The sequence below is a fragment of the Saccostrea cucullata genome, unplaced genomic scaffold, assembly GCF_032062105.1.
Source record: "Saccostrea cucullata isolate Sc308-1 unplaced genomic scaffold, CSIRO_AGI_Scuc_v1 ctg8480, whole genome shotgun sequence".
Taxonomy (NCBI): Eukaryota; Metazoa; Mollusca; class Bivalvia; order Ostreida; family Ostreidae; genus Saccostrea; species Saccostrea cuccullata.
The window spans coordinates 1-24,649 of record NW_026926307.1 but is presented as its reverse complement, the minus strand read 5'-3'; the positions used below and the strand labels follow the sequence as shown (position 1 = coordinate 24,649).

General features: G+C 34.4%; 1 protein-coding gene across 1 annotated transcript; it reads right to left on the bottom strand.

Moving 5' to 3' along the window:
- Positions 1-9,728: 9,728 nt before the first annotated feature.
- On the bottom strand, positions 9,729-24,017 carry LOC134271345 (troponin T, skeletal muscle-like). The gene is made up of 11 exons (XM_062753564.1): positions 23,994-24,017; positions 16,972-17,005; positions 16,484-16,600; positions 16,103-16,189; positions 15,003-15,152; positions 12,612-12,824; positions 12,169-12,209; positions 11,996-12,037; positions 11,791-11,827; positions 10,555-10,786; positions 9,729-10,282 (listed from the first exon to the last, which is right to left on the bottom strand). The coding sequence occupies exons 2-10, from the start codon at positions 16,975-16,977 to the stop codon at positions 10,598-10,600; spliced, it is 882 nt and encodes a 293-aa protein (XP_062609548.1). The 5' UTR covers positions 16,978-17,005; positions 23,994-24,017; the 3' UTR covers positions 9,729-10,282; positions 10,555-10,597.
- Between the last annotated feature and the right edge of the window lie 632 nt (positions 24,018-24,649).

The following is a 24,649-nucleotide window of genomic DNA, read 5'->3' as shown; positions in this document are numbered from 1 at the left end:
GTTTTCGTGCCAGCACCTACTGCGACACGGGACCTCGGTTTATACGGTCTCATCCCAAGGACCAGTCTCCACGTCCCACAGTGGGATTCGAACCTTCTCACACGAAACAGATCTCTCCCTGTTCAATGACCTTGAGTGCCAAGTATAGGACAAAATTTGCAGCTCTCCGCAAGTGTGGCATCTCCATATGATTGAAAAATTCTAGAGCGTACAAATAAACCAGAGGTTGCACTGTAAGATGAGCTTTTTTCCAGCATTCTGGGGTTACTCTTGTATTGTGGGGTTAACCCTTCAATAATAGAGTTTGTGTATTCTTGATTTGACTGTGAGAAGTTAAAAATCCCTAATACTGTACTTGACCTCATAAGAAATTTAATGCTCACTTTATCGAAGATTAGCAACCTTATTATTATTTATTTACACGTGTTTGATTTTACTTATTTACATGTATATGTATTTATTTTTTACATTATTTAGTTTAATTACGAGGAGGAATGCTGTTCGCGAACTAATTGAACTAACTTCCAAAATGGAAATGATATAGGTTTGAAAACTTTTCAAAGCAGTCCTCTCCGATTTTAACGCGCATCTGCAACCGTTCTGCCCATGCACGGATCACGCTGTCACGTGACATGCTCGTCACAGAAGCTCAAAGATTTTTCCGACTCTAGCTTATATTTATTACCATGCAAGATATTTTTTTATAACAAAAACAGTCCATTTGTCAGAAATGGCCAAATCTCGGCAATAGTATGGATAGATACTGATGTCCTTTTGCAGAATGAGCATGGTGACCATCAAAACCAAAGTCCTCTGTCTTTGGAGCGTCGTTTATTTAATGTGGATAAAGTATGGGTGCCTTCTTTTGATAATATTTGCTAAAGTAAACGATATTTTAGGGATTTAATAATTATATTGTTGTAAAGATATTCAACTATTTTTCTATATGAAGGTTGGCGATCTTTCATATCAAATTGCTTAACAAAGGACAAATCTCTTCCCCAGCTTGCTTTCATGCACTGGGAAACAGAACATACATCATTTTTAAACATCTCCCTGCCTTCACTAAAACAATCAATCCAATTAATGACAAAACTTCTGGCAAGTCTTTTGTTTTCATAAACTGCGTACGAATTATCATTTGCTTCTGCAAAGGAATTTTCAAGATATACGTTTAACTTTACAGCCGTTCGTCGCTCGAATACGACATAGAGATAGTTCGCGAACTTTTTGATCACCCCTCGGATAGCTTCTTTGTGTAAGGGAAATAATAAAAATATTCGTTAACGATGTCATAGTATCTAGTTTTTATGTCCCTGTATTTGAAGATTCGGGGGTACACAGTTTTTGTATAGTACAACTGTCTGTAAAAAAAACCAAAAAGAAACAAAAAACAAAAAAAAAAGATGTGATTATGAAACACTGATGCCCCCGTATGGCAAGATAGCGAAGATTTAACTTTTCTCAAATGCAAATCAAGAATGTTAGTACCCAAAGTAAGGTCTTCTCACAAGAAACACAATTGTGAAATATAAAAGCTCTAGCACGACCTATTCAAAAGTTATGGCCATGCAAGGATAATTTTTGAAAGGTAGTTCAAACTCCAAAGTCAAAGTTGTTGGTTTTTAAAGAGAGATCTTGTCAGAAGGATTACATGAAGTATGAAAGCTTTAGCCATATCCGTTCAAAGGTTATGGACAAGGTTAAAGTTTTAAAAAGTAGGTCAAACTCCAAGGTCAAGGTTGTTGGTATCCAATGAAAGGTCTTGACATAAGAATTACATATGTGAAGTATGAAAGCCCTAGCCCTAACCCTTCACAAGTTATGGCCGAGGTTAAAGTTTTTTTTAAATATGTCAAACTCCTAGGTCAAAGTTGTTGGTATCCAATGGAATGTCCTATCACAAAGAATATACAAATGTGATGAAGTATGAAAGTCCTAGTATCTACAGTTCAAAAGATATGGCCAGTCAAATATGTAATTTTTGTGTTAAAGTGTGTCAGTCTCCATGGTCAAGGTCAAATTAGGTGGTACCCAAAAAGAAAGGTCTTGTCACAAGGAATTTTAAGACACATGTGAAATATGAAAGTCATAGCTCCACTAAATCAAGTTATGAGCAAAGTTAAAAGTTTTTGCGGACGGACACGACAAAAAACTATTTCCCCGAATCTTCGATTACGGGGGCATAAAAATTAAACTTGCTCATAACTTTTGGATGGCCATATTTCTTACAACAAGGCTTTTTCTTTGGGTCCCAACATGTTTGACCCATTTTTGCAAGAATTTATCAAACTTTAGCCTTGGACATGTTTTAAACAGTTGATGCAATGATTTCCATACTTGTGTATTCATTGTGCCAAGACCTTTCCATAAATAATGATTTATTTCAATTACTAATTGTATAATTGTTTTGCTATTCATTGGCTTATCTTTTCCTTATTATTATAACAATCTCATACTTGTCTGTTATGGGCTCTAAATTGGTAATAAAATGTTCTGTTCTGTGTTACATGTATTTTTTTTTTACCTTGACCTTTGACCACATCGAAAATTTTTGAGTTGTTGGTGCTTGAGCTTTCACATTGCACAGGTATAATCATTATGACAAGGCATCAGTGTTTCACAAACGTATCTTTTTAGGTTTTGTATTGCTATGTTTCCTTGCTCCCTTGATGTAAACAATTCCTGCTTGTGTCTATTATATATGCCCCCAGTTGAGCAAATATAATATATTCTTTTTCACTTTCCAAAGATAATGAAGGCGTTTAAAAGAATTTCTTCAACAGGAGTAAATTAACAACTTCAATGACACGAATATTGCATTGCTTGAAATCAAGAAAATTTTAAGATCAAATAGCGTTACTGGAAAGGACAAAACACTTGCTGCTGTGCATTTTTTTTCTAATTTGTATCCAATGGTAACCAAAACTGAAGTTTGCTGGTCTGAAAAACTGGTTACGCACAAAAAGAAAATTCACATTTTCATCATCTTCTCAAGAACCAAGTCCCTCTTTTACTCGTATTTTTGTTCCCTCGTCCATTGAGCGATCAAGTGGTTTTCAATACACCACAAACTAGTGCTAATTGTAACGGGGACCGTTACAGATGTTCCCCAAACGCTCCCCATCTCCCTTTTGGTGCCATATTCCCTGTAAGCTTCATTAAATAAGACAAACTTTATGCATTTGAGACTTTAACAACGTTTACCCAGAAGGGTACCAAGTTCATTCAAATTTATGCATTGCATGCGTGCGCATGTGAATGCATGTGCGTAATGACCATATCATCTTGTCTACACAATCTATATACTTTAATATACTAAATATTAAAGCATTTAATCCAAAAGTATTAAAAATACGCTCATTCAAGTGTATTTTTGGTTTTACTCTATTTCACGTGCACGCACGTGCATACATGAACATGGTGACCATACCTTCTTGTAGAAGTCCATTACATCTATCTATTTTCTAAATCCCACTCCGTTTGGTTGAAAAATAAGGGAGTTATAGCTGACTAAAGTTTCAGCCAATTAGATTGCAGCGTACGTTCACGCACGTGTATGGATGTGCATGGTGATCATACCTTCTTGTAGAAGTCCATTATATCTATCTATGTTCCAAATCTCATCCTGTTTGGTTGAAAACTAAGGGAGTTATAGCTATTTAAAGTTTCAGCCAATCAGATTGCAGCGCACGTACACGCACGTGTATGGATGTGTATGGTGACCATACCTTCTTGTAGAAGTCTATTATATCTATCTATGTTCCAAATCCCATCCTGTTTGGTTGAAAACCAAGGGAGTTATAGCTATTTAAAGTTTCAGCCAATCAGATTGCAGCGCACGTGCATGCACGTGTTTTCTTGATAACTGCTATATATCATGTTGTAGGATATCCTAATGCATGGCTATGTTCAAAATTTCAAAGGATTTCATCAAAATACAAGAAAGATATTGAGACTTTAGTTTCAGCCAATCAGAGCGAAGCGCACGTGCATGCGCGTGAGATCTTGCTATTTTGACCATGTCATATTGTCTATGCTACTACTATATCCTTATATTATGAGTTTCAAAGCATTTCATCAAAAAGGTAAAAATTTACGCCTATATCAATTAAATCGGTCATTTCACGTGTTGCTCGTGCGCGCTCTTGCAAGCACGTGCACACAAAATGGCATGTTGGCAATGTCATCTTATCTACATTTATAATATGTCTATATATTCTAAATATCAAAGCATTACATCGAAAAATGTAAAAGTTACGACAATTTCAAGTATATTGGTCATTTCACGTGTTGCACGTGCGCGCTCTTGCAAGCACGTGCGCGCAAAATGACCTTCGTTCCGCAAATCTACATAACATGCCTACTTACCCTGAAAAGGTTTCCCCTTAATCGGATGTGTACTTTACAAGATCATTCGCGGACAAAATTTTCCCGAGAAGAAAAATAATAATAACTAGAAACGATCTCGTTGCGAGCAACGAGTAGGTCTTCCGTCCGATTCCGAAAAATAACCCATAAAATCGAGCTGAAAATGGATTAAACATATTTTGGACACACTGGTAATTTAAACGGGTCACTAGCGTGAAAATCCAATACGCTTATCGATTACGCTATTTGAACAACTACTCTTACCCCACTTGTATGTACATATAATTCTCCAAAAGTTAATCTGTCTTGGAATTATGAAATAAGGGTCACTATTCATAATTTCGCGCCAAACGCAACGAGTGAATCTTAGCGAATTTCTCTTGGAATGTTCATGGTCCTTCGGATGAGACGGTATAGACCGAGGCCCCGTGTCACAGCAGGTGTGGCAGGATAAAGATCCCTCCCTGCTCAATGGCCCTGAGTGCCGAGCATAGGCCCAAATTTGCAGCCCTTCACCGGCAATGGTGACGTCTCCATGTCAGTGAAATATTCTGGAGAGGGACGTTAAACAGTATACAATCAATCAATCAATCGTATATAGGCAAATAACACTAAAGCAGTGAAACAGCTATGAATGGCTAATTTTTCAATTTTCACTCACGAAAGTTGACTATTCCGATTACTTACACTTTCATGAAAAAGGTGGTATGTTTCACCGAAAAAAAATGCCTCGATCGCCCTACGAGGGTCAAGAAATAAGATTCCATTATGTTCAATAACTTGCATTGAGAAAATAAAATGTTTATATAGGTCAATTAAACGGTCTTTGAAAAATTATCTTTTAAAATAAAACATGTTCTTATTGTGACAGTTGTCTTTTCTATTGATTTTATATGACACAAGTGTGCATTAGAAAACAGTGGTCACGTTTTTTACTTACTACATTCTTGAGAAACTATTAATTATAACATTGATTTAGGCTAGGTGTTACCGTGATGCAAAACAAAAGATATAGATATTGTACTTCATTTGCACATTAATTCTTTTCTATTTCTACTTTGAGAAACAACCAAAACCAATTAAAGAAGACTTGTAAGTAGACCTTGGATAATAAATGTAGTTTGACACCGAATTGCAACGAACCTACGACGTGACAATCCAAGTATCCCTACACATTTCATTGCTCTTTATGTTACTTTCGTTCAAGCAAACGCTCGGCTGCCTCTGTAAACCCCTATTGCGAAATGTCGGAATTGACAGAGACCGCCGCCATTAAGATCACGCTTCAGACTTTTGAATGTTAATATCTCGAGTTCGAATTCATCAATTTACAAACAAATTATATATTCAGCCTAACGAGAAATGTATCTATCAACCATAGAAATATGATTAAAAAATATTGAAAAACAAAAAAGTTCAAAAATTTGACTTTTTTTATTTGCATGCCGTTACGACAGGAAGTAGAGACGACGTACAAAAGATCGCGTCTTGGATAGTTCTTATCACGATCTATAATCCCTGAAAGTTTCACAGTGATATCTTTTACCGTTCTTTAGATTATCCGCAAACAAAATGTCAATTTAAAATCAGAAAATTGTCCGTAACTTGGCACCAGAAAGGAATTTTCAAAAAATCTCCAGGATATAATAACTGCAGATAGCAACACATAGTTCCTGCAAATTTCATAAAAATCCATCCAGTAGTCGTTCGAGAAATCACGTACAAAAAATTTGATGGTCAGAAAAATAATATTTATAACGAGCTCAGGTGAGCTTCAACGCCTTCTGCGCTGGAAAGATATAGACTCAAAAAAGCAATTTAGCAATCCTTCCTCTACCTTCACTGAAAATCTCAAGTCAATATCTTCATTCGTTTTTTAGTGATTGCCCGGACAAGCTGACCCTCTTAAAATCAGTAAATCGTCCATATCTCACGACCGGAAGTGACGACGTACATATAAAAAATTTCCAATAAGGTTCAGACCAATATCTATCAGATCTGAAAGTTTCGTGAAAATCGACCGAGCCGTTTCCGAGAACTGGCGTGCACAAAAATCGGTAAGAAAAAAAAAATAATAATAATAATAACTAGAGCAAAGCTCGTTGCAAAGCAACGAGTAGGTCTTCCGTCCGGTTTTGACCGGAAGTGCCGGAACAAAAAAAAAGCAATGAGCTAAGTAGTCTCCAGTGACTTTATAATTTCAATTTTGCATCAAAACCTTCATAATAAGCCATTTTTTTGCTACTTCCGGTTTGACCGGAAGTGACGACGACGACGGACGGAAAAATTACTTTTTATGCTCCCAGGGACAAATGTAACCCAAAAACTTGTCAAGAACGGCAAATATACGAGTTTTTCGACTACTTCCGGTTTGGCCGGAAGTGACGACGCCGGACATATTTTGACGACTTCAATAGATTTAACTTGATATTTTGAACAACTTTGCTTCTTTGACGCGTTACAAATTCTCAATAGTTTTTGAGATAAAAAGGAAAAACTTTCGGCCCCTCTAGGCCCTTAATTTTAAAGGCCAGCCCTTTTTTCGAGATGTCATTTGAAAGATCTTTGAATTCTACACTTCTTTTGTTCTACATGCTTTAACAAAATATTTCTAGGTAAAAAGTTATCGTAGAAAATGCGTTAAAATTTTTGAAATTCTTGATAGGACTATTTTCGGGCCATAGCGAGCGTCGGCACTTCGTACTTCCGGTGGTTGTGATATACGAAATTCACTTCTCCAAAGGTTGCTCTAGCATCACTAAAAATTTCATGCTCCTGTGTGAAGTGGTTTTTGAGAAAACTGCCGGACAAAGTGACCCTCTGAAAATCACTAAAACGCGGAAATCTCAAAACCGGAAGTGACGTCATCAAAACAAAAAAATATATATCTAGTTTTTTCCATGCCCTATCAGTCCTGAAAGTTTCATGAAAATCGAGCGAGCCGTTTTCGAGAACTCGCGTGCACAAAATCGGTAAGAAAAAAAACAATAATAATAATAATAATAATAATAAAAATAGTGGAAAAGAAACCTAAGAATAACAGTAAGGTCTTCCGCTGAAGACGGAAGACCTTAATAATAGGGAAAAAGAAACCGAACGAAAACAATAAGGTCTTCCGTTGGAAACGGAAGACCTTAATAATAATAAGAAACAGAGTAAAAACAATATGTTCCCCAACTTCGTTTGGGGAACATAATAATAGTAAAGTAACATTTTGTCTTTCATTGCACAATTACTAAGACGGGTCTGTTTCAACTAGAAATATGTCTCAATATATGCGTCATCCCCAAGTCAGGTACTTAGGAATGGACCTCCTATTCAGTTTTTTGCATCCCAAAATGCTTCATCATACATGTATATGCATATTTGGTCGATATGAATGTCATTAAACACCCCAAAAATTAAAATTTCTACATTTTATCAGTATTTAGAATGGACCTTACATTGGTCTTTTATCTGGAAATACAGATCATCTATTAGACGCATAAAATATAGAAGTTTTGTCCAAGGAGGATTTATGCCTTTGAAGAAAATATTCCCTTGAAGCCAATATTGAGATCATAGCACATGCTATGTTCACATTTGTTTGGGTGAGCTAAAAATTTCAGTGGATTTTTGCAAATAACTCAATAAATTATCTCTCTTTTTGTTTATATTTGTAAAATGTGATTTTTTCCAATCTTGAATTAATGCATTTCAATGGATAACGTTCAATATAGAAAGCACCCTTTCTTATATCTGTTTTGGGTACAAAGACGAATGTAAACAATTTATTTTTAATTCAATCACTCTCTCTAACCCCCCCCCCCCCCCCTTTAAAAACTAGAACTGTCCAATAGGGACAAATACCCCCGCTGGGTTTTTCAGAGTAGGTGCCAATTCAGAAATATTTTATGGATCTAGTAAGAGGTATTCACTATTGTCTAATAAAGTGCCTTGCCACAGCATGATACGCCCATCAAATATTGTTCGATAATCATAAATTGGTTAGGGTGAAAGAAAATTAAGTAACCTTGATTAACAGATTGACACAGATTTCAATGATCTAATTTCCATTTCTTATCATGTTTAAAATATTGTACATACATCTCTAAGAGACTTACAGTGTAGGGATTAATTAAAACAAATAATATATCATATAATTCTAAACTGGCTGTGTTAGAGCTTAACAAATATCCTTCTGCAGCTTTAAATTGTTTATTGCATATTTTATGAAATAATGGAAATGCTACAGTCTAATAAAAAAAAATCAAAAATTAATTATTCTTTGGACTATGAAATTCTAAGTGAGACATGACTGCAATTTGTTGCAAATATATAAAAATTGAAATGTAATTTTTTTTCAATGAACACATGTATAATTAAATTTTAATTATATTATACAATACTAATTCAGTTTTAATCATACACTAAAACATCAATTTGTTTTAATTAAATTACACCAATTGAAAGATCTTTATCTGAACTACAGCCATCAAGAACTCTTAATTAACACAAGCAACTATAAGGCCATTTCTTTTTGCCCAACTCCCAAGAGATAAATTAAGATTAGATCTAGAGATGCTCTTGCCAGTTAACTCCCGACAATGAACTCATTAATTTCTCTCTAATTTGACATGCACATTTCTGCTATCAAAAATTCTCCTTGACCAGTGCTTGATAATTATGCCCATGGGACAAACTGAATTCCTTTCAAATCATTAACATTTGTTACAGAATTTGCTGTAAAGTATATGATAAAAAATAAGTTTTTACTTAATTTAGCATTTTTTAATAAGGATACAACTATATTTTTACATTTTTTAGGATTATGAAATTTAAAATTTTAAAGACTTAGTTTTTTTTAAAAAATCACTTAAATTAAAGGTCACAGTGACCTTGAAATAGGTCGTGACACACCGTCTACCCAAGATGCATAAATTGTCCAAGTTTGATGATTGTAAGTCTAATAGTTTTCTAGTTATGAGCCAAACAAAATCAAAAAATAAAAAAGAAAAAACGCCTGTAAAATGCAGAAAAATCATCCAATCATGATGAAAATCCCAGGTGCACACCTTCATATGGTGAATAATAAGTGTATAAATTTTCAGACAAATCCATCCAACAGTTTCTGAGAAACGGTCCGGACAAAATCTTGTCTACAGACAGACAGACAGACGGACAGACGGACATGGTGTTTCCAATATACCCCCCTAAACTTCGTTTGCGGGGGTATAAAAACATAAACCCTTTGTATATTTAGTCGAATAAATCGTTAATGAGCACTTAATTGAGGAGACATGGTCGAAAATTTCCTCGGTAAGTATACACAATGAATGCATTCAAAGGGAGATAACCCAGACAGACAACACGTGGAATAGGATTTGGCCAACTTTATTTACTTCGTCTATAGGACTATCGTATCACACATAGTCTTGGATATATACGTAAGCAATAGTATATCTATTGCCTGAACTGTTTTCAGTGGAAGAAAATCTCAGTATAATGCTCCTTTTACCCCAGTCTCTGTCACCATGGTGACTGTTTACAATATTTATTATTGATGACATCTCCAACCACAAAGACAATTCCTCCCAAAGAAAAACAATTCTATTTTCTGGGAAATGGTCGATATCAAGACTATTTATGTCTTTTACCATCATTTGAAAGGATTTCTAAATATAAATGAAAGAAATCCTTTGAAACAATCATGCAAAGTAATATTTTTATAAATAAAACGAAATTTACAAAGCTAAGAATGAAAGCCTAGGACATGAAGAGATTAAAAACGAATTAAGGCAGCTATTCATCATCAAGTTAAATTATCAATAGCTATTTCTTCCTATGGTTGCCAAAACGTTCTAAGCTGAAATGTTGTCATGGAGATGTCTCTTCTTCCATCTAAAATGCTTCTTTTAAATAATCGCTTAATCTGCAGTTAAAAAAAGAGATATATATTATATAAAGTAGGAAAAAGTAGGAAAATTCTTCAAGAAAACAAAATTACATACAATGTGTATTTTTAATTATTTGTTTGATGGTGATTGTTTAGATGGAATATGTTTTAAAAGCTTAATTTGGGGTGGTGGGAATATTGTTGAGTTCTAGGCTAGCAGCTTACATTAGGGGAGGTGGGCTAGACTTGAAGCTTACATGATGGGGTTAACATTTACACTACAAGAGAGGGTGTGGGGTGTAATTTACCTGTTGATACCTAGGCTAACGGGATACATGGGGGGGTTATGAGCTACTCTTCCCCTCCCTCCTCCTGCCCGGCGTCTTCCTCCCCTTCTCCTCCTTCTTCATCCTCTTTTTTATGTTGGCCGGGGACAAAAGGTTCGATGGGTTTACTGATTTCTTCAAATAATTGTAATCGTTGTCCGTAGGACCGATGGTCTGTGTGACGCTCATACTTGCTGCACAACTGGATCTTGGGCTGAGGTAGAAAAAAAAAATCAACGTGAAATTATTATTCGACTCAAGATCTGGGTTCTCTATATAAGAGGTCCATGGGCCACAACCCTAACTTGCGTCACAGTATATAGAGTCCTGATGTTCTGATCGAATCATCAATTTTTTTTCAATAAAAAACTTTGATCCCCTGATGTGGCCCCGCCCTAGGGGGGCAATATTTGAACAAATTGAATCTCTACTACCTGAGGATGCTGTCATATTGACATGACTAATAATCATAGTTTTTCTGTTCTTGAGAAGATTAAATAAAATTCAATATATTTCATGTAAAACATTTATCATTAATTGTTGACCCATCCTACCCCATGACTACCTAGTCATGATTTGAACAAAATAAAATCTGCACTAATTGGGACTGCTTTCACATAGATTGACAAATCAGGTCTTTTTTGTTCTTGAGGAGGATTTTTGAGATTATCTTTTGAATATTTGATGTTTACAACATCAAGGAGGATGACAGGGACAAATAACGTACAAATTTTGATCCAAAAGGCTCACTAAAACCTTTGGCTCAGGTGAGCTTACAAAGAACATTTACCATCCAGGACTGTCTTTTTTGGTTTTCTTTTTGGTTGTTTTAATCAATCCTGTTTACAAAATACACTGTATACTGTATACAGGGAAAATTTCGCCCCCGTTTTATTTTTGCCTCTTTGACCCTATATTTCTTTGGGCGAATTTAAAACAGGGCCAATTCAAAGAATACAGTATGATTTCTTAAACAAAACCCTGACTGGGTGAATTTAAAACAGGACAAAATTATTTTCAAGTGTCAGAGGGCGAAAATAACACGTGGCAAAAATAACCCAGTATACAGTATTAGAAAGTAAAAATTTATTAAGGTAAACTGTTCATTCATATATACTTTGAACATGTCAAATTTTCTTTTAAGATTTTGGTTGTTAACCCACATTAGATGTTAAATGTTGAATATTAAAATGAATAAATTAAAATAATGAGACTTACTGGGGCACCGGTAAATTTGTCTGCTAATCTGTCAAAGCTGTAACAAAGGAAATTAAAATGAAATGGAACTTCTAAAATTCTATCATTTAAGTATGAACAATATTGATCTACATTATTGAATTATTCTGTTTATTTGTATATTTTTTAGAAAATAGCTTTATGCTCTTTTTTCTCTTTTTCTTTGCATTCTTCAAAAGACACTTACGATTCATCAACCTGTGCAGATGATATTCCTTTTCTTCCTTTTCTGAAGGTGTGGGAATAAGAAAATAAATGTCATTTTTCCAATTATATTAAAAAAATATCATAATAACAAAAAACTTAAAACAGCTGTATAGACATAATATTAATAAACAAAATGGATCAGATTGATCTTACCCTTTGCTCATTTGCCGTGCTCTCTCTGCAAGTTCAATCATCTGTTCAAAAAAAATTAATAACTCATTGTAAGGGGGACAACTCCCACATCAATTTGTCTTCAAATAATACACATTACAGTTTGTATTCTAATATAATAGCATGACTTCATGCTAAAAATGCCTTTTAAAGTATACACAGTAACATATTGTTACTTTCTTTTTCAGTAAAACACATTATTTTCCTCTTCAGTATAATGTTACTTTCTTCTATGGATGCATATTGTTAGTATAATGCAATAATGTAACTTTCTTCAAAGATGTTCATTTTTAGCATGATACCATATTGTATGTTCAGTTAATTTTCTGCTATATATCCAATTTCAAGTATAAATCATATAATGTGACTTTCTCCTTTAGCTTCCTACTTTCAGTTTGATACCACAGGTAATTTTCCAGACTTACGTCATACTGCTGTCTCTTGAATTTCTCCTCCACGTCATACTTTTCGTTCATGAGGCGGAAGATTTCCTTGTGAAGCTCCTTGGCTTGTTCTGCCAGTTTTTCCACGTCCAGTCCAGAGAGGTCTGGGAGGGGCTTGACCTTCTGGGTCAGGAACGCCCTCTTCTCAGCTTCCAGCTGCTCCTTAGATTTCTGTACCTCCCCCTCCTCATTTTCCTAGATGAAAATATCACAAAAGTCACACTTTATTTACTTATTCTTCTACAGAAGCTAAAGATGGAATTAGTTCCTTAGTTTTTCTTTTGGTTAAAAAATGAGTGAAGAAGCAAAAAACTACATACATACAAATATATACATTAAATGTCAGTTATTACGAGAAGAAAAAATTAATCAGCAATAAAGGTATCAAAAGCATTGTTTGTTATTTGATCAGGTCTCTATAATAATCAATCAAAATGTTATTAGAAAACCACAAGTTTTTACAATATAGATTTTAGTCATTTTACTTTTTTAAAAGTATATATTTTTCATGCCAAACTAATCAGCAAAAAATTACCAGAAATGTGCATGGGTATTGAAACATAAAACATTAAAGGCAAAAGCTGAAAGAGTTAATTATTCTAAATATTTTGAATTTTTAGGATTTTCAATTCAATCTTGAGGGGGGAAAACAATAAAATAAACAAGATGTGTTTGTGAAACACTATGCGCCCAGCGTCAACAAAGTTCGAAAAAGCTATTTTTTCTATATAGGTCACAGTCAAGGTCACAAGGTCATTGACCTTGGTCTTGTTTGTAAGAACTTAATTAGTGGGGTATGCATACTAAATATAAAGTCCCTATCTCCTATGGTTCAAAAGTTATGGCAAAAAGTGGAAAAAACTATTTTTAGCATAAAGGTCACAGTCAAGGTCACATGGTCATTGACCTTGGTGTTGTTTGAAAGAACTTTATTAGTGGAGTATGCATACTAAATTTGAAGTCCCTATCTCCTATGGTTCAAAAGTTATGGCAAAAAGTGGAAAAGGCTATTTTTAGCATATGTCACAGTCAAGGTCACAAGGTCATTGAACTTGGTGACATATAAAAGAGCTTGATTGGTGGAGTATACATACCAAATATGAAGTCTCTATCTCTTATGGTTCAAAAGTTATGACAAACAGTTGAAAAACCTATTTTTAGCATATAGGTCACAGTCAAGGTCACAAGGTCATTGACCTTGATGTCATTTGAAAGAACTTTATTAGACAAGTATGCATACCAAATATGAAGTCTCTATCTCCTACGGTTCAAAAGTTTTGGCGAAGGTTAAAGTTGACAACAGACAGACAGACAAACAGATAAACAGATAAACAGATAAAGAGACAAACAGACAAACAGACAGGACAAAAACAATATGCGCCCCGAAAAAATTCGGGCGCATAATAAAAAGGACTAACTAGATAAAGATAAACATTCCAGCATTATAAACCATATATATCAAATTTGTATTCTCCTTATGAATTGGAAAATCCACTGTCTATGTTTAAATAGTTCTAATTATTAACTGGAATATTTAATCTTAAACATCTACATGTACAGTAAAACTCAGTTATAAAGAACCTATAATAGTGTTTATAGGGAAACTATGCTATATAAAACTTTAAATGAATCCTGTGGATGACTTTTCTCTATGACTCTATAGATATATAAGGACACTTGGTCAAAGGGAAGCAAAATCTGAGGTCTAAATGACATCCTTGTAACTGTGTTTTACTGTATAAAACAACACTGCAATTTTAATAAGACTTAGTGTTAATTTGAGAGCAATAGACAAACTTATTATTAGAAACTCTGCAGGGGTAACTTTCATCATAATCTAATAATATATTCTTTCTATTTCTAATTTGTCTTTTAAGACAGTCCGCATGCAATTCCATTCCTACATGTGTATTTTGATGATCTACAATTTTCTCCAGTAACCAATAACGGTTACTGAGGAAGGGAAACATGGCTGAAAACTCCAGTGCAAGGATTGAAAAAGGGGGATCAGATATAAAAATCTAATAAATCAACCCACCTCTTGCTTCTATAAGAAAGTGAAAGTTGGACAATTTAAAATATTTTAACAACTTTAAGCTAACAATACAGGGTGATCACTCCACTGCTTGATGAAACTGTCTATGTGCAGTTTGCACTGAGTGGAGGAACAACTAATGAATTATAATAAAAGTTTTTCAAACCATCAAATGTAGGGAATTAAAATAAACATTTAAGTTTGAAATCAAATTTGAATGTACTGAATATGTGACATAGTTTTAAAAGTAAGACAGCATAATTGAATGGTTTGTGAAAATTGAGAGAATTCCTTGTCCGTTAATTCCCGATGACTCGTTAAGAGACCCCGATTCCTACCTCTCCCTGATGCTCTCCATCAGCGTGTTTAGTGATGACAAAGTTAGGTTTACGCATGTTCTTTATCAGGATTTCCTGTTCCCGGCGTTTCCTCTCGCGTTCCTCTTTTCTCTTCTGTTCTTCTTCTAGCTTCTTCTTCTTTTTCTCCTCCTGTAAAATAAATATGATGTCATTTCAAGATGTTGCAGATACATGAACTTTGAAAAGAGGGGACAAAAGTATACAAAAAATATCCAAACAAAGCACTCTTTCTTGTGCCCATAATCTTTACAAATCTTCTTGCTCCCTTACCATCTACACAGATCTCCTCTGTGTTACTACTGTACACACTTTCTGAAATTTTCTCTCCAGATAATATTACACTTATCTTAGTTTATCCCCTCCCATAACCTCTTTTTGTACCCTTATTTCCAAAGTTTGTTTCCCTGCCCTGCATGTACATATATTCTATTTATCATGAAAAAGGCTTCCATACCCTTAATTCCTGGATTTGCTTGTACTTATCATAGTTGCATCTTCCCTCATTTTCCTGTTAAATTCCTTTGATTTTTCATAGCAATGTGTCCTCAGCTCTGAAGATTTGCCCCCCCCCCTTCCACTCCCATCCCTGTTTTACAAACCTCCTCTGCCTTCATCCTTCTATCTAGGTCTACAGACCTCTCCATTTCCCCTTGTTCCTTTTTCTCTGTACAGACCTGTCCTGTCCATCTATCTCTGTATACAGACCTCATTGAGTTCCTCTTGCCCCCTCTATTACTGTATACAGACCTACTACCCCCCCCCCCCTGCATACGGGCCTCCATTCCATTTCTCCTGTTCTCTCTATCTCTTTATTACCCCTATACACACCTCCTTGGTCTCCCCTCCTATCCCTGAATACAGGCCTCTCTTGCATTTCTCCTGCTCCCTCTATACTCATCTCCTCAGCTTTCCTCCTGCCCCCCCCCATCCCTGTTTCTCTGTTTGCTCCTGTCTGTTCATCCCCTATACACAACTTCTAGGCCTCCCTCCCCCTCTTTTCCCTGTATATGGACCTCCTGCTCCCCTATCTGCCCCCCCCCCATACACACCTCCTCAGCCCTTTATCTCAGTATACACACCTCCTCGGCCTTCCTCCTGGCCTCTTCTTGTATCCTCATCTCAGCCAGTCTTTTTTCCTCCTCTTCTCTCTCTCTTCTACGTTGTTCCTGAAGACAAATATGCACATAATAATGAACAGGTGTAAAATGAAAATTAAATAAGAATTATGAATTTTAGGGAATGGTAAATGGCCTTGAACCATCATTTTTTTTTAATATACGGATAAAACTATTTTTTTTTTCAAATTTCTCAATATATCAGATCTACTGCAACATATTTTAATCAAAACAAAAGATTTACATAAAGAATAAAACAGTGTATAAACATTTTTGATATAATAATGGACAATTTTGTGTTTGAAACATTCAGTTTTCTGTATTAGTGAAGCTTGTGCTCCTTACTCTTTTCTCTCTGAGAGCCTGGATCTCCTGCTGTTCCTTCTCTCTCTCCTCCTTCCTCTGCTCCTCAAACTCCGCTATCTCCTGGGCCACCTTTTCTGCCTTTCTTCTGGCTGCTTCCTAATATAAAGGTGTCTTGGTACTTAGAAAACTTTAAACTATATGCGAATCTACAGACTTAAAATTTCACAGGGCTAGAAAATTTTGTTTTGTTTTGGGTACATCCCCTTACAATGTACAAGTCCAGAGTAAAAATTAACTGGTCCCAGACCAGTGGGTCAATTATATTAAGCCCTGATTCACAATTTCAGAAGAGGGATCCACGTCCATCATAAACAAGCATGTAACTTAAAATTATCTGCTCAATGTCTATCAAGAAAAAAAAAAGTTAAATGATTCACTTGACATGTTCTTTTAAGAAAGTATATCTTATGATCGATTGTTTCAAGTAACTTAAAAATTTACAAAACATATACGAAGTGCAGACTTACTTCCATGGCTCTTTGGGCTTCATTCTCTGAGCCTCTGAAATTTTACAATAATAAAACTTTTAAATACATAATAATACATGTATATTCAAAATATCAGAAATCAATTATCGATCATGCAATAGGTCTATTCAGTTGAAACCATTCCCCTAAATCTTTTGGCACACTAGCGTAAAATTTCAATCATGCTTCTATACTGAGTATCCTAATTTCTCTAATGAGTAAACCACAGCACAGAAAAATGTTACCAGTGTTGAACTAGTCTCATACAACAAAATCCTCTTCAATCTTTTTTTAAAATGTCTTCTTTACTAGTATATAACTACAGTACAGCTCACGAGTTTTCCGCAACGCCCGGTGGAAGAAACACCGCGTGAAATGCTCTGTGTTACACCGTGTACACGGTGTGCCACGGTGTGTGTATATTCTCAATATACAAGAAGTCCACCGTGTCCCTCCGTGTCCAGGAAGCTCGACCATTATACCCTCCGTGTTGCACCGTGTCGGTGCCCGTGTTACACCGTGTCTATTAAAGAAAGTTAGAAATATATCGCTTTTAATGTTTAGAAGTTAAAACATGCATGTAAATTTTAGATGAAGGAATAGGTAACGATGTTGCAATTCTGCTTTTAAGTCTATTTAATGAAACAAACCTTTAGTTTCCTATTTTTTTTTCAAGATTAAATAGTAGTCCGTTTGCCTGAAATATGAAAACGCTATTAAATCTTCAGAGTTCTCAAAATAATTTTCTCAAATAATTTTATCGTGGCAATAACTCTTTCAATATGTAGAGATTTATAATGACCTTTTTAAAACGAGTGTCTTTGGCCTGTGTGTAATAAAAACACAATGGTTGTCGAATTGACATCAACATGTACTGCTTTTCATTCATAAAAAAACCAAATAATGAGTAAACGATACATGCTGCAGCAACTTAAAAAATATTTAGATTATAAACAGATTGTATTTTCGATACTTAGTTCAAGATATGTAGAAACAATTCTTTTTGAATTGTGAAAAAATAATGCTTATTTAATATTTACAGATAAGAACATACACGGTCTGCCGGTAAATTTTTTTAATGTAATTAAACGTACTTGTAATTCTTCACTATTAATTTATCACTATCAAGAAAATTCGATTTACATATTTTGTTCGATTTTACGTGTAATTTAACAAGATTTATTAAATGATTTCTGTAGAACACTACTTCACCGGTAAAAACTGGATTTCTGAACAGATAACAAAATCGTGAAAATTAACCTTGAAAACCCGAAACAATTAAATTTCCAATTTCTTAATTTACATCCACGTGCTCCACCTGTCAATCAACTGAGGTATATATATCGGTCATGGATCTGAACACTTCTTGTAGAAAGGCATTGTCCACCATATATCCCGTTCATCAACGTTACTCCCTATACAACCCATCTTCACAAATATTAAATAAATGTATTATGCTATAGAAGTCCGACGAGTGTAGATGCACATGCCACGCTGCTTTGCTACTTGGTCGCGATGGAATTATCAAATTTTACGCAGTTTTCCCCAAAAAGTAATGTGAAAAATACATTGAAGTAAATAATCATAATCTACATACAAAAAGTCCACATAAACAAGGAATAAACGCAAAAAATCTAAGACCACAAAAGGAATACTGTTATTTCCTCTTGGCCATGACCTTCCCACTCTTAGCCCCAGGTCCCGACACCTATGCTGTATACATGTATTTTATAAACACCTTACGCAGGAAAATATTAAAACATTACTACTAAAATATCTCACTGAGTATTCGTTGGTTGTGAATCAGTGTTTGACCATGCATTAGTTGCAAGTTTTTTTTTTTTGTCGATTATGAAAATATGACATAGGCGTCGGAACCGGGGGGGGGGGGGGGGGGGGGGGGGGGGTCCCCCACTTTTTTCCCAAATATATACTTAGAGGAGACATTGAATATTGCTTCGTAGGTTTAGCCCCCCCCCCTTCAGAAATAAAAGCAGAATTTTCATGTTTGGAAATGTACTTTTTTGATAATTACTGTCCCTATTGTTTTCGCTCTCGGGGAGGTTGCAGTGGTGTGAAAATGACTATGTGTTATACTTTGTATTTAAAAACAGTCTTATTTTAATGCTTGAAAAAAAATCCCTGGCAATTATTTTTTTAATCTAAATATTAGTATTATCTTTAAAATAATTCAGAATATGAATTGAAATTAACTATGCGTAAATCAAGTTTAAATTTATGTGTTGAATATATCTATCTCGGTTCAATTAAAGAATTAAAATTAATTAATCATATCTGTACAAGTCATATAATTAATGTTACGTGAAGCTGTCACCCATCCAAGGGTTAAACAGGCTTGCCGTTGCTTAACTTGCCTGAAATAGAGGGAGACTCTACCGCATCACCAGAAAAGCTAGCTCACTATATATAAGTTCCCTATATACTGTCCGCTACCCCTGTTACCCCTGTTTAAGATTTCCGGTTTCATTTGCTCATACTGGAGTTCCCCTATTGAACAGTGCAGTGCTCAATATCTAAACTTGTACTATGCCTTGTTAATTTTGTCACTTAAAACATTATATCTAAATGAATGGTTGGTTGATCGATGACGCAGGGTTCATAAGTACTCGATATCTGTAAGTCCGAGACTAATAAATAATTATCAGACTAGTAATAAAAATTCATGCACTATAGCAATTATAGTAATCTTAAGTAAAATATTTATATTTACTAGGTCAGCGGTAAGACTAATATTAGCAGTAGCACCATTTTTCTCCAATATTTTTCTTCTCTCTCTCTCTCTCTCTAAATTCACATTCAATTTGCCGAGGGGGTTGGATCACTATTTATTAGTTTTTGAACTTAATTTTAAAGTATTTTTTTAATCATGATTCAATTTTAACAAAAATATAACATGTTTCATAACTTCCAATTTCCTCCTGTAGCTATCGGTGAATTGGAATTAATTTAATTTTATGTGCTGAAATTAAATTTCATCTCATTAAAGGAGGTAGGCGTAGGGGGTGTTATGATGTTAACGTAATAAAAAGGTAGAGGGTGGACTTGTCTGGTAAACTATTTTACGAAGTAGTGAAATTGGAAGTCATTAGTCAGTCGAGCCAGTGCTCAAAAATATTTATTCCGAACCCTCTAGCATACATGTATAACCCCCCCCCCCCTTACACACACGTTACACGAAAAAGTATATAGTACACCGGTACTTAAATATGAATTTTATAAAAATGTGCAAGTTTTGTGAATGATGCAAATTTCTTTGTCCATTTGATCAATTTATACCCGTAATCATTATTAATTTGATTTATGTTTCATTAACATCTTTCCTTTTCATAAGAGTAAGATTATTCGCTAACTGTAGGTGCCCATTATCTTCCGTGTTGAGTAACCATTCATCTCTCTCTTTCGCTCACTCCTCTCTTTCTTTTTCTCTCTCTCTCTCTCTCCAAAAAATCAATATCGACCAAGGCAAAGTTTAAAATATATTTAAACTCCAGCTGTTTTTTTTTTACTGTCATAATATTCTGCATATAAATTTTGTTTGATTTTTATTCTTAATTATTGATAAAAAGTTGAGGAAATAAACTATGAAATATTTTTTACTTGATTTGATAATCAAACAAGTTCCTCACTCAACTGTCCCACCACACACACACTATCACGACTTGACAAAAAATATAAGGAATCAGTAATTTTTACAAAACTTTGGATGTAATGTATCCCTTCTCATATTTATTTTTGCTTACATCTTTAAACAATTTGTGCCTTTCCCCGGTTGGTTTTTACATCAATCTTCTTTTTTCATTAATAGTTAATTTTTTCTTACGTCGGTATATTAAAAAAATATATTTATTTAATGTAAGAAGAAGTTGAAGGTTTGTAGATTGCATTTTACGGATGTGTTGGTGTTGAATTTCTCAAATTCAGTCTGTCTTGAAGAAGAGTCTACCTGTCGCCGTAATGTTGCGTAACTAACTTCCTGTGAAATCCGGCGAATGGTCTTCTGTGTAATGCTGCAGTGACACCTATTGTCCTCTTTACCCGCTACCGTACACACTCGGATCGCCTCAGACAATTTCTTTTAAACACAGGTGCTTCACAAAGTTTACTATTTTATTTTGATTGTTTATGTAATTCGGCTGGATACCAGCTAAACGACTTGAATAATTTTTGACGAATAAGAAGCACAGTGTTACTGTAAAATCATGATACTGGTTTCGATACCGAACAAAGCTATGAAATGTCGATTTATTAAGTTAATTTATTATGTTTACTTTAATTAAATTTATTAATTTTTTTTCCTAAACAGATAAAAATGAGTACAAACTAAACACGACAGTATAAATTGTGTGTTCTACTTAAGTAAAATAAATAAGGACGTGTTCATCGTTCTACATTTAATTCGCACGTACCCCCCCCCCCCCCATTTTAATTTGAAAAGAAACTAGATCCATGTGAACGTCTACCGATACTCTAATTGGAAAGAACATTGATATTAATTTCTATCAAAGTTTTGTTTCAGGAGTATGCATTAGACAAATGATGATTATATAAAAGGTCATAGTTTTACATATATTTGAATTAAAATAACACTTTCAGGTGGGGTTCCAGAAAATCCAGATTCGAGAATCAGCTAAAAGATGTACATTATTTCAAAAGAATAATGCGGACAGTAACAGTGTAAGAGATTAAATATGTGATTCTAGGAATTACATACGCAAGAATTATTATTGGTTTTGGGTATGGATATTTTCCAGATTTGTGTTTGTATATTTCAGAAGTAATTAGGGGGGAGGTATCAAAAAAAATTAATTTGAAAAAAATAATCTACCAACAGAGTGGTTTTACACTCACACACACACACACCCTTACATACACATAAAAAAACAGAAACAAAGATAAAACAGAAAAAATTAACATTTGTTTTAACTTTTTTTTTTTTTAACTTTTATCATCGAATATAAAATGATCTTGATTTAAACTACTTTATTATAGACCACCTTTTGCATAATCAATGCAATACAATGATGTGTTCACGTAATATATTTATTTAATAGACTCAGACTTCACTATAATCCATAAACAGCCTAAAGCATGTTACCTGACCAGTTGGCTGTGTGCGTTCAAGTTTGAAGCGATTTCCTGTCACGAAAACATACTTTGGATGCATTAAAAGCATCTGAAAATGAGTTGCAAAAATAGGATTATTCAGTCTTGACACTGCTAGGCGATTTATTTATTACTTTAAGGCGAGGAAAATGGAATGACGTCAAGGGAAAAAAAAGCCACGCAAAGCTAGCTGACATCGGATATTAAAATAAAACTATAATTTGTAACACATGTTCGTGAGTTTAAAAAATAGTAAGATTTCTTGGTCATAAACTCCGTGCGACACGGTGGAGACACACCGCAACACTCTGTGGACACACCGTGGTGCACCGTGGACACACCGTGCTACACGGAGCGCTGAAACCGCTACTTCAAAGGTGCCGACTATTTTCAAGGCCCACGCTAAAGCGTGGGTTCTCGGTCCACGGTGCCCCGTGTTTTATGCGGAAAACTCGTGAGCTGTACTGTATGTCACATCATTAAAATTAAAGGTAAATAGTGCCAGTAAACATCAATTCTACAACTATAAAACCACATTTCTATAGGACACTAAAGGGACATCACTCTGTCTACTCCCTAGAAATCCACCAATCATAACTTACTGATCAGTCTGCTCATTAGGAGTGACTTCCCTTTAATTAAGAAATTAATCATTTTAAATCAACTTTTTATTCAAATATTCCATTTTTTCTATAAAACTCATCAAATGCCACATCATAAACTTGTGTTTACTTGTTATAGAAATATTGAAACATTTCATAATTTGCATAGCAAAAAACATATATTTCAATTTGTGTACCCCAAAGTATCAGCTAAAGCTTCTAACAGATGCTTTGCAAGACTCATACATATATACACTTCATTTAATAACCAAATTTCAATGCAAGCAAGTTCCTGTTCCTTTGAAAAGAATGGCTGACCTAAGATTTATTCATGGAAGTAAGCATTTTTGAAAATTATTATCTAATAGAGATTGAACTGAATGAAATGCTAAAATGAAATTACTTTTTTTAATACCAACTTTAGATGAACCTTTTCATTTTTCCAATTTAATGAAATTTCATTAACATCAATGATTTTCATCAGGGAAACATTAGAACTAATTAGTAAAACATGTACTATGCATATATTGTAAAACTTTACCCATTACAAGTCATTATACCAAAAAATAAATTCAGCCTGTGCATTCAGTGGTTAATTGAAATTGTTCTTCAATATTGCAATAGCTTATATATTTACACAAAAATCTACACATCAAAATAAAACATTCACTATAGCTGTCTAAAGTAAGAATCCGCAGACAGTAAACTTGCCCCTTCTTAAGAGCTTTGCTACATGTCAAAAATCTCTTTGAACAAAACCAGCTCCAAACTCGCACAAAAAAAAAACACCCATAGACTCACGTAGTAGTGGTAGTAGTAGTAGGTGCAGCTACAAAGGTTACTTCTTCAATGCTATATTGAATAGTGGTCACAACATGTATATATAAATTATAAATGTACCAACTGGTCATTTGGTTGGAAAACCGATTAATCCCCTTCCCAAATTTATCATGCTTTTCCCAGCAGTTTTTGATCTACCAGTTAAAAAATTATGTTTTAAAAAGCAACATCTACGCAGCTTTTTTAAGTGACTGTGTTATTTCAGTATTTCTTGCGATGGTTAATTGAACATTCTTCATTGCCACAATCACCTCAGAAATAAAGCATTACTATATGTGTATTATTAGCCAACTCAAATGAAAATATGTATAAAAAAAAAAGAAGGTATAAATGTTAGGAAAAGCATACTAGGTATATTAATGTTGACATTAGATACCATAGATAAAAATATAGTAAGTTTATCTTTTTTTATTTATACATGTATACACTTAAAAAGATCCTACAATAAAAACTTACGCATCTGTACTTTCCTCTCTGCAAAAAACATGATTTTTGTTTTAGTCAATAAGAACACTAATATACAGCTAACAACTTTGTGTTAACCTTGAAAGTTCCTTACATCTCAAGATAAGCCATGCAAAACACCCCCTCCCGGAATTTGGTGAAATTGTTAAAAAAAAAACCACTAATAAAGCCATTGTTGGTGAAATGGGCACAACATATAAATATGTTCTATAAATTATCAATTTTTTTTTTAGAACTTTGTTTGCTAAACTTAACTTTTGAGCGACCAGGTCCAGTATTAAGCCCCTAATAATGTCTCCTTATATTTCAGCAGTTCAAAAAATCATGCAGGGGAATTCAATAGTGGATTCAATTAGACATTGTCATAAAAATCTAAAGGATTGATTGGTACAAAAGGTGGGCATGCATTTGTGAAAGCATCATTTGTATTGGTCAATTTTTCCAAAACTGTTTTTCCCTAAGGGTTGTCTCCCTTTTTGTTCTAAATTACTTCTTTTGGTATTTACAGCGTTTTTTTCCCTTATATAACTGGTACCGATAAACGGCATCATTCCCAATTTCAAAAATCGTTAATTTTTCCCAATTCTGTGACTAAAAATTCCCAATTCAACTGTGAAGCAACAGACTTCGACGGCATCATATTTCTT